Source organism: Physeter macrocephalus, chromosome 12, assembly GCF_002837175.3.
Source record: "Physeter macrocephalus isolate SW-GA chromosome 12, ASM283717v5, whole genome shotgun sequence".
Lineage (NCBI taxonomy): Eukaryota > Metazoa > Chordata > Mammalia > Artiodactyla > Physeteridae > Physeter > Physeter macrocephalus.
Genome location: NC_041225.1, coordinates 59,396,755 through 59,408,362, shown reverse-complemented (window position 1 = coordinate 59,408,362; position 11,608 = coordinate 59,396,755). Strand labels below are relative to the sequence as shown.

At 43.3% G+C, this 11,608-nt stretch overlaps 1 protein-coding gene across 4 annotated transcripts in view; it reads right to left on the bottom strand.

Moving 5' to 3' along the window:
- Positions 1-5,045: 5,045 nt before the first annotated feature.
- EML4 (EMAP like 4) overlaps positions 5,046-11,608 on the bottom strand; it is a 164,389-nt gene continuing 157,826 nt past the window's right edge. For 3 of the 4 annotated variants that reach the window (XM_028497090.2, XM_007112185.3, XM_007112184.4), the window contains 2 exons: positions 9,044-9,174; positions 6,506-8,357 (listed from right to left, as the gene is read on the bottom strand). In XM_028497090.2, the coding sequence (XP_028352891.1) occupies positions 7,884-8,357; positions 9,044-9,174 (605 nt within the window). In that variant the 3' untranslated portion in view covers positions 6,506-7,883. The other variant, XM_028497091.2, reaches the window with a different exon arrangement.

The window sequence follows — 11,608 nt, the reverse complement described above, 5'->3', positions numbered from 1 at the left end:
CACACGCCCCGAGATCAAGCCCTGGGCTCGCTCTGTAGAGTAACCTGGAGGCTGCCCTCCCAGTCCTCCCATGGTCACTAGAGTGTGTCCCCAGCACTGCTGAATGAGTGGCATAGAACAGACCCTAACATTGAATCAGAACAGGGAGGTGCGAAGATCCTCAGGCCAAGGGCGTACCTGAGAAATCTCCCGTGCTTGGGCCATAGTTCCCAGCAGTGCAGATGGCCACTCTGTGGCTTCCTGAGTGTCCTCCCAGGCAAATCCCGGTGTTGAAATTTGATAACATTTAATAAAAAATGTTATTATCTACTATAATTTAAAAGAACTTCCTTCTGTTTCAATGTGAGAGTTTCCCATAGAAACCACTTCAGCCTGGGTGGCTGTGAATGGCGGCTTTATTAACAGAGCCATCTGCAGGCTTTCCTAACAATCTGTCGCCCTGCTCATCGCTTCTAGTGCAAACATTGTTTATTGTGATGGAGGCCTCCGCCCGTCACCGGAGGGGACAGCCTCCCCTGCGCCCCGAGGTGAGAACAGCTCATCTGCTTCCCTCAAGCCCCTTGGACGCGGGGCCCTCGTGGAGCAGGTGGGGGCAGAGCCCTCGAGCTCGCCAGGAGGGCTCTCCCCTGAGAATCAGATGCTCCCGGTGGGCAAACCCTTACTCTCTCTTTCAGACGGAGACCAGGGAGACGGGGCCTAAACTTACCTAAACCCACAGTGAAACATGCCCTTTTCATTGCAGCCTTAGGTTTTTTATGTCAGATCCCTCATTTGCCCCCATGGAAGGGCTGACTTGCCTTCAAGTGGGACTGGTATGAGACCTGATGATGCTCCAGGGGCCTGAGGGCTTGAAGCTAACACATTCTTTCGAGAGAAAAGGGACTCTTGGCTCAGCTCAGAATTAATTCATCTTCTAAATGGAAATGTCAAAGCCTGGCAAGCACTCCTGCTCATGATTCTGGTGCTGAGATATTCATGGGCAGCAAACAGTAGGCCACATGAAAATGGATTTTGCTAGTGAAACCAGCGGGGGCTATTGCTCTCAAAGGAGAAAGCCTGATCACCTAATCTCAATTCTGCCGCAGTTTCACCAGGGCCTGCTATATAGTGGAATTCTTTTTCTTGTCATTTTATTACTTCTGGGTAAGGGAAGGTGATTCAGCCCAAGCACCTGAGGGAAGGGAGCCGCGGGGTGGCTTCAGGAGAGCATTTCCAAGAAAGGGAGTGAGCCATCAGTGACACTCAAAGCAGTCAGAAGGGGAAGCCAGGAGGACCCAGGAGGAGGGAGAAGGGGTGCAGCATGCCCAGCGAAGGGGAGGGCTCCTCTGGCTACAGGGGTAATGCACTGGCTGCTTCTTGGGGGGCAAGCAGGTGAAGCCTCTTGTGTTTCCAGACACACCTCTGACCAGCGCCCCTCCCTTGCCTGGGGCTCCTGCAGCCCCACACTCAGCTAGGAAGTCTCGCACAGATCCTATGGGGGCAGAGAAGTGGCAGGGAAAGCTGCAGGGAGCGCCGTTTCACATCAGCAGTGTTTTATTTGATCATAGATGGAGAGTACCTCAAGTGCACGAGGACAAATTTTATTTAAAAATTTTTGTTGTATTAAGGCCCATTTTTGTTTCCATATTCCTTTCAAAAGCATAAAGAGAAGGGAGTTTCTATATCATTATTTTAAAAAAACTTATTTTGAAATAATTATAGACTTAGAGGAAGTTTAAAAAAAGAGAGTCTGGTGAACCCTTCCCTCAGGTTCCCTCAGTGGTGACATCTTATATAATGTGTAGTTTTAAGTCCAGGAAATGTTCATTGGTACAACAGAGCCATGCAGACCACAGACCTTAATCAGTATCCACCAGTTCTGCCTGCATTCCTGTGCGCGCGTGTGCAGTTCTGTGCGATTTTGTCCCGCTTATAGATTCGTGTAATCACCTCCACAACCAAGATGCAGCCTGTTCATCATCACAGCGGAACCCCCGTGCTGCCCCTCTGTAGTGACATCCCCTCCCCTCCATCCCTGTCCCCTGGCAACCACTAGTCTGTTCTCTGTAGTGTTGCTGTTTCCAGAATGTTATAAATGGAAACGTACAGTTGGTAAACTTTCCAGATTGGCTTTCCAGGATCCATGCTCCATGAGGGTAGGGCCTGCATCTTCTCATCTCTGGATTCCACGCCGAGCCCAGTACAGTTTGCACATGTACCCGATGAAACAGTGACTCCTGTGGATCCTAGTCTCATACAAACTAGCCGGGTTCAGACTGGCTACCACTTTGAAGGTGTCAGCAGCACAATACGTTTTTACTGCAGAGAGACTCAAGTCTGTAGAAGGAAGAGGCCCTGCCCTTCCTGGTCATCCGACTTGCACAGTTGCGTTAACGGAGAGAGAGTTCTGCGGCTGATGCGGTAAGAGAACGCCAGCTTCTGGTTTCCCTGCTTCCAACCAGGTCGCCAAGTCAGCCCGACCCAGCGTTGGCTGAATGGGCATCGCTGTGCTGAGATGGGCTCCAGAGTACGCTTTGACCCTTCCCAGGATGCACTCTGGCTTGGTGGAACATCAGGAATGAAATGGGATGACCAGGTATGAGGGCTTTCCTTTTTATTAAAAAGTTATTTTTCTTTCCTGAGGCCCTTTTAGCACTTTGTCTCTAGCTCCTTTAGTGAGATCCGGCAAAAATGAACTCTGCCAGGGGTTGAAATCTGCGTAATCCCACTGAGATACTGAGTCAACACTGGCAATTATGCATAGTCATGCCTGTCCCTGGGTGGCTCCCTAGGAAAACCTATTTTCAGGACTGCGTGTTTACATTGCTGAGGGAGAGGAGAGGCAGGATCAAAGCCCTCTGGCTGAGCCTGGGCTGGAGGATTAAGGGGAAGAAGCACTTGACCGGTGAAGGAAGAAGCTACTATGCTGCTTTTTTGGTGAAATGGAAATTGCTCAAAGGTTGGAAAATAAGGGAGCAGCTTCTCCACACAAATAGGTTTAAATTGAACATCAGGGACTGAGGACACAGGAGCCAAGAAAGGCAGGAAGGGCAGGGAGTCGCTGGCAGCAGGTGCCGCAGCACGCCTGGAAGCTCTGCCCCGCACTCCAGTGGTAGGGATGACAGGAGGGGACTTGTGCAAGGGAAGGGTCCCTCCAACTCTGTGACGCTGTTCAGAGCCCAAAGACGCCTTTTCCAAAGCCTAATCACTTTCTGTGGTTTTTCCATATACTGGTCTCAAATCCTTCCTACCAGAAGCTCAACCCATTTCATTCTTTTTGTTACTAATCATCACTAAATTACTGTTCTGCAGTGAGCATCTCCTGCAGTGCTGCACAGCAGAGCACGGGGCTGGCCCCAGCAACTCTGGGGGCAGGAGGACCTGCCTTCAAATCTTGGCTCAGCCACTTGCTACTAGGGTAACCTGGCTTCTCATCTGTAAGTTTACTCGTCTGTAAAATGGAGATAATCGAATTCAGGATTGTTGGAAGAATTGAGTGAGTTAGTACGTGGAAAGCACTTAAGTGTTACATTATGTGTTAGCTCTTATGGCTGAGTAGCATTTCGTTCTAGGGATGTGTGCCATATTGTAATCATTGAGCACTCAGTTTCTTATTTTCCACATTTCTTGATGTTTTTTTGTCCTTTTGAGATACAGAAGTGGCACCCTTAAGTTTTTCTGCTAGACTTCTGGATTGGTAAAATTAAAACAAAAAACACAAACGTGTTCAGTTCCATAAGCTATGGTCTCCTGAGGATGTCACCCATGGATATAGAAATGAAACACACTGACATTTCTAGAGACAATGAAACTTTTTTTCCTCCATTTGGGATTCTTTCTCTTTTAGTTCCTTTGTCTGCTTTGTATCAGAGGTTACTGTAGGGGTCTATTAATGAGGGTGGAGTTGAAATTCAGGTTTCCTTTGGAAAAGATGAACTGATTGGCACAAAAGGTGTAATATTATCAGAGTCCCTGAGGAGAGCAGGAGTTGCCCCTTTACAAAAGGGATGCATCTACCTTTTTGGGAAAAATGCCTGGAGACTTTCACTATGGTTCTTGAAGATGCTAGTCCTGGGCATCCTGGACAAAGGCGGCCCTTCAGCGGGGCCTGTTTCTGTGATGGTGACAGACGTGCAGCGTTGCTGTGGGCAGTGCCCTCACCCTCTCCTGAACTGAAGACTGAGATGACATAGGTCCTCTGCTGTTTCCCCGTCTCCTTTCCAGAAATCTCTGAATCTTCACCCACATCTTTTCCTTCTTCGTCCATTTATAAAGAATGTCTTTCTTCTCGTGTAAGTGGAAGAGGCTCCAGCTTTCAAGTTATAACACACGAAGTCCTGGCGTGGCAGTTATCTGGGTAAGTGAACGCAGGCCTGTTCCTGAACCTCCCCAGCCCGCCCCTTGCCCACAAGGCAACACGCCCCTTATCACTGCGAGCTGGGGTGTTTGGGGGTGCAGTGGCCGCTCGGGGACTCCTCCAGCGACAGCTCTGCTCCGCTTCACCCGTCCTGCACACCTGCTCTTCAGCCCGTCTCCTTTGTCCTAAAAACATGTCCTTGTCCTAAACTCTCATTGTAGTTCCACCTTTAAGCTAGAAACCTAGTTCCTTCTAGAAGTTACACTAACAAACACCTCAATATGTCCAAGATCTAATTCATCATTATTTCCCCATAGAGGTTCCTTTTTTGGATGTCCTTTTTTATTAAGAAGAAAAATCACATTGTTTAGTGGGTTGGTTCTGGTGTCTGTCAGCCATTTTGTCTCTGAATTCTTTTTTTTTTTTTGAGGTACGCGGGCCTCTCACTGTTGTGGCCTCTCCCGTTGCGGAGCACAGGCTCCGGACGCGCAGGCTTAGCGGCCATGGCTCACGGGCCCGGCCGCTCCGCGGCACGTGGGATCTTCCCGGACCGGGGCACGAACCCGTGTCCCCTGCATCGGCAGGCGGACGCGCAACCACTGCGCCAGCAGGGAAGCCCATCTCTGAATTCTTGAAAGAGGAATTCCTGCCCCAAGACAGCCTCTCACAGGTTAGTATATGCGAGTGGCTGTGAACATATATTCACAGTCAACAAGGATGAATAAGGTGATGATGAAAACCCCATCATTTCCATGACTGTAAAACTGGGAATGTATGGAATACTCTTGGTCTAATGCTTCATAAAGAAAAATTTGTAGCAGCTAATTTATGGTCGCGGTGTACAGAGGATGTGTCACGGGAGAGCGACACGGGAGAGAAGGCGAAAGCGGGACGCTGAGTTCAAGGGCTTCCGGCAGGCTACACCGGGGAGGCAGGCAGTGGAGGCGGGTCAGGCAGGTAACCAGGATTACCTAACGTTAAACACTGGAGAGAGTGTAGACATGAAATAAAGCTATTCCCTATTAAATGGAAGCATAAATCAGAAGTAATTTCCTCTAACATTATGAGATGGAGTCTGTCACTCCAGAATAGCTGTATCCATAGCAGTGGCAGTGGTCAACTGATAAATGTGTCCTTCTGAACTGTCATGTCTTCTGATGATTGGACAGTCATGGAAACTAGCAGCATAAATGAAAAAAGACTGAAGACACATTTAGAGAGACAAATGAAACATTTTATTTTTTAATATCTTCAAAATTTTCTGCCATAAGACAGGAATGCATGATAGAAATGGCTCAACATCTTCACATGAAACACTTGGATTCATTCACAAGTTTTTCTAAAAACAGCTACAATTTCATAATCCCACCCACTTCCAACCATTATCACAGATTTAATTGACTGTTAAACAGTAGTTGCCAGCAATAGAGAGCTGGAACGCTTTCTGCGTATTAGTAGTGTCTTTTGAAACTACCACCCAAGATATCACGAATATAAATTCCATGGTACACAACAGCAACCCAAAGGTGACTGATGTCCCTAAATAAACTCCCTGCTTATCATGGAGAGAAATGCTTTTTCTTCTCCTAGAATTACTTGTCTCGTAGTATTTTTCTTGCAGGGTATGGCACATGCTGGCCTGATGACTCAGTCACCACAGCTAATAGGCAAACATATATGCCTGATACTACTGCTGCTCTCTGAGAAGTATGTACAAACATACTGAAGAGTGATGGGTTGCTTGCTTGGAGTCTACCTCCCTTCTTTTGAAGGAACTACTTTGAGGTGTGTTTTTTTTTTTGAACAGTTGTAAACAAAAGGAAAGAGAAATACATGGACATATATCTATACACAGAGATAACACACTGAGTATTTTCAATGTGGCGCATATCTTATATAGAGATACACAGTGAGCGTCTACACTCACCCCTTCACACATACCCACACCCTTACATACAGCATGTGAATACAAATGTTGTGAGTGTCCTTGGGAGTTCACTGAAGTTTGTGTATTACCAAATGATGATGAAATACCTGATTTGTATTACTCCTGAGAAGACAGTAGAAGGGAATGACAGTTCTGATGCACTTTGGAATGGCACAGTCACGTAAACACTTGCATACTTAAGACTTTTGAACTCATCCAAAGTTTCTAAACATGATCTAACCAAAAAAAAAAAAAAGATATCAAAACATTGCAAGTTAAAAAATAAGTCTTTTTTTATAATCAAAGTATAAACAAATATATAGGAAATGCATATTTGTAATTATTTTGAAAATAGGAAACACATACTTAAGAAAAACATAATCATCTGACAAAACTTTAAAAAACTATCCAATGCATAATAACACATGCACTGCCCCAAAACAGCAGAGGATAGCCACATCAGAATTGAAAGGCTTAAAGCAACTGCACCAGAGAAAAATCACTGTGTATAGCAGGTCTGTTAAGTATGCAATTTATAAAAAATGCCTGTGACTATTATTCACACTTATATAAAAAAGAATTTGCAATTTGTTGAGTATTTTATCCCTCAATAATCTGTATGAAAATTACACCTAAGCCAGTGAATTTCAAGCACCAATTCAATCATTTAAACTTTATTAATATTTCTGTTATTGAAGGAGCAAATTATGATGAAGGCTAAGCTAAGATGAGCCAAGTTCAATTTTATGGGCGTGCAGTTTCTTCCGTTCATTCGCGTGAATGCCAAACATTTGAAAATGTTTAGGCCAGTAAAGGAATCCTTGGAGGAATCCATTATTTCGGAGTATCAATGGTTTAATATACATTAAAAGCTCTGTAACAAACCACTGCTTTCTTAGTTCTAAGATAAAATAGATTTGCACACAGGAAATTAAGGGACTGTTCCTCACTCTGACTTAGAAAAGGCAGCACCTACATGGTAGACTAACAAGCACATCTGGACATCCGCTGGCTACGTAAGAAAGACAAGGGTGTTATTATTTAAGAAGGCAACACTACTGCTCATGGCACTAATGAAGTTTTTCTTAACTAAAAAATTTCCACTAGACATGTGGGGTGGGAGGGAATCTCAGTAAGAGAAGGTTTTTTTTTGGTTTTTGTTTTGTTTTTCTGATTTTCAGCATCAGGAAAAAAAAAAAAAAAAGTAGCACAGTCTGAGCCAGCAGATGAGTAACAGTGTTTGTGATGCCTCTGGTTGTTCCTGAAGAAAACCTGCTCAGATAATGAGGGGTTTATTTAAAATCTATACAACCGCTGTTTTTGTTTCCAGTATTAACATCATACCACTCACATACACAGTAATTTCTGAGACACAATTAATGTTTCAGTCTTTTCCTACTATTAAGTTTGGTTAATTTTCAACACACATCAAACCGAACCTTTAGGTCGACTGCATTTAAGAGACGGAAGATAAGACTATTGAAAACAGATTACGTGGAAACCAAAATCTCCATCAATAGTGATTCTCCATCACTTCCTGGCCTGTTATCTGAACTTTATCACAAGACCACATCATGCAGTCGAAGGAAAAAGGGAGTCACGCGCAAGTCCTGGTGTTTGTTAGGACAGGGGTGAAGGGTCCTGCTGGTCCCCGGGGAGGGCGCCTTCGCTCCGCTCATCGCTCATCCCGCGGGCTGGCTCTTCGTAAACAGGCTCACCGAGGTCTTCGCTGCCCCCCTCACTCCGCTCCTCACTGTGGTCTGCGCTGGGCCCCACAGTCTGTTCCAGGCTGTTCTCCAGAAGTGTGGGAGAACTGCTTATCCTGCTTTCTTCTTCAGCTGTCTCATTTAAGGGCTGGGAAGGAGGTGGTGCGGGAGCATCAGACTGCATGACACTTTCAATGGAAGAGACGGGGGCTTTGGTGAGCGCAGTATCCGCTACAACCTCATTCTGAGGCAAAGATAACTTTTCCACAAGTTTCCACTGAATGATGCTCATGTCTTTTCCACCAGTTGAAATCAGGTGACTGTCATTATGAGTAAAACTGACATTGGTGACATGGCTGCTGTGGGCACTGTACTTGTGACTGGGAGCCTACGTGAAATAAATCAGGAGAATTAAAACTCATTCTTCACATGCCTACTTACAGCAATGGAGGTGACTAGGTTAGGGAGGTCATTCAGTTTGTGAAACAGGTAATTCAGATCAAAACCACAAGTCATTGACTCTGAGGAATAAAGCTAGCAGTAATTTCCTTTTACTACCTATTTATATGGGAGAAACAAAGTAATTGGACAGCTGTACTTTCAGACTGTAAAAAAAAATAAGTCTCTTCTGCATGCTTGTTAGAGTTTAGTGACTATTCTACTGAGATGGCTAGGGGAGAATCTACTAGGTTGGAAAGATTATAGACGACTTAGGAGTCATAATGTTGCTCACGTACCAAAAATAAAATATTTTAATATGTTTAGAAGAAATTTAAAACTGCCAAGGTATCAAAATGAAAAAAAAAAAAAGGACAATAAACGAAAATGAATAAAACATCATCAAGTGGCTTCCTCTGTCTTCTCCTTTACCTTAATGAGGAAGGAAAAGACAAGCACTGCCTGCTTGGATGCTTACAGACGGCCCTATTCCCTCCCCCCATACACTGTAGTATCACAGACAGTAATTAGTAACCCTGTGAATATTTTCCCACCATTGACACAGTATATCCCCAAACAAAAATTATCCCCAAACAAAAGGCCCTGTGACACTAGTTCTTATTAGGTTGATTTTACCTTTGCTTTGGAGCAGGGATACTGAAACAGGTGGACTTTGCAGAAGTCATCAGCAACAGCTATCACCTTTCTATTGTGGGACCGCACCAGTGCATTGATATCTGTCCCATCAGATCCTTCTGGCCAGACACCTTTGATATGGAAACGTGGGGGGGGGGGTGTAGAAAAATTAGCCTGAAAAATACAACTGCCATGCTACGTGTGTTTATTTTAGAATCTTAATTTTCATCTGTTCAAACTCTTAGCTGCTAAATTTCCCTTAAAGATTTCTTAGTGGCTCAATACTTCATTCAAATGATGAAATTTTATCCGAAATCTAATAATAAAGAAACTGAAATAACCTCAAGATGGAAAATTTAAGACTTTAAACTTTAAGACTCAAAAATACTCACTAGTAACCAGCAGGTGGTGCTAATAAATAATTTTAGTTTTCTCTTGTCTCACCTTGACAATAAGCTCCTCCTGTTTAGAGTTTCCAGTTGGAGGGGAAATGCTCAGTTATTTCTGTAGCAAAGTGCAGAAACAATACCGTAGCGCTTATTCTTCAAAGTGGACTCTGCTCCCTTTCAGGCAGGCACTTAAAAAAAAAACCCTCAGATTCTTTCTTAATGGAAATGTATAGGCCATCCACTAGTCTATCATGTTATCCATAGAAGTTTCCATAAACTATTTCTTATGTCCAAAGGTCAGACACAGCAAATTTAATTATTCTGAATCATTAGGAGGCACTGGTGATCATGGTCAACATAATTAGCACAAACCTCTACTAGACTAAAAATATACAATATGTAACAGTTGAGATGCTGGCCTCCTGTAGTTCAGTACTGCTCTAGAGAACACTTTTTTTTTTGGTAAATTCACTAAAGATGAAACACTTCTTGACTGACATCTCTTAATAAGTTATTAGCTATTGGCCACTGCTTCAGCTGCACCCAGAATAATGAATTTGTTTATGGACTAGTCAGGGTTATTTTGTTTTAATTTCTTCCAAGCCTGGTAGGCTTCTTCATCTCATTAGGAGTTGTATTTAGAACAAGGACCCATAATGGATTATTTTTCTAATGCACACAGCATAAAGAAATGTTCAGATCTACCATCAGAGTGGAGGAGAGAGTCCAACGTTTCAGAAGGCAGAGATACACTGTTAAAGGAAAAATACCTAATATTTTGGGAATTGCTTTAGGTACTGGTGCCACATCCATATCCAATATTCTGATTCCTGAGTATAACATCTCTTTTTAATCCTAACTTTCTCAGAAGGATTCCTACAGATTGGCAAAGACTGAGAAAACTGTCAAAGGACAGATTTCTAGAAATGTCCAAAACATGAGATTAGGAATGATCTCCACATTTTATCTTTAAATAATGTCTATTAAAAATGCCTTTATATGTCAATAAATGGTACTGGGATAATTGGACACCCACATGCAAAAGAATAACAACTGTTGACAATGATGTCGAGAAACAGAACCCTCATACACTGCTGGTGGCAGTGTAAATGGTGCAGGCATTTAGCAAAACAGTCTGGCAGTTCCTCAAAAGGTTAAACAGAGTTACAGAGTTACCATTTGACCCTGCAGTTCGGCTCCTAGGTGTAACCCAAGAGAATGAAAACGTGTCTACACAAAAACTGTTCACAGCAGCATTATTTATAATAAAAAGTGGAAACAACCTAAGTGTCCATCAACTGATGATGAACAGAATGTGGTATAGCCATACAAAGGGATGTTATTCAGCCATAAAATGAAGTACTGATACGTGCTACAACATGATGAACCTTGAACACCTGTGCTAAAGGAAAGAAGTCAGTTTCGATGGATCACATAGTACATGATACCATATATATGAACTGTCCTGAATATGCAAATCATTAGAAAAAGAAAGAAGATCAGTGGTTGCTGGGAGGTTGTGGAAGGGGGAGGGAGGGGGAGTGCCTGCTAATGGGCAGAGTTTCTTTTTGGGGTAATGAAAATATCCTAAAATTAGATAGTGATGACAGGTGCACAATCCTATGAATATGCTAAAACCACCAAATTGTGCACTTTAAATAGGTGAATTATATGGTATATGAATGGTATCTCAATAAAGCTGTTATTTTGAAAATGCCTTTACAAATTTGAAAGCTTCAATTTTCACTTGGAGGAAAAAATTGTGAAAGGCAATCTACACTATTATGTAAATGCCTTTCCTTTTTAATTCTTTCGTATTTATTGGGGACCAAAAGTCTGCTGAATTCTGCAGAGAATAAACCTCATATTGGTTCAATCCTAATACTCAGCTTCTCTGAACTGTGCATTAATAGTGATAACACTAAAGAGTACTAAGTGAAGTGAGTCAGAAAGACATACTATATGATTATCACTTATTATGTGGAATCTAAAATATGACACAAATGAACTTATCTATGAAAAAGAAGTGAGAGAGTGGCATGGACATTTATACACTACCAAATGTAAAATAGATAGCTAGTGGGAAGCAGCCGCACAGCACAGGGAGATCAGCTCGGTGCTTTGTGACCACCTAGAGGGGTGGGATAGGGAGGGTGGGAGGGAGACGCAAGAGGGA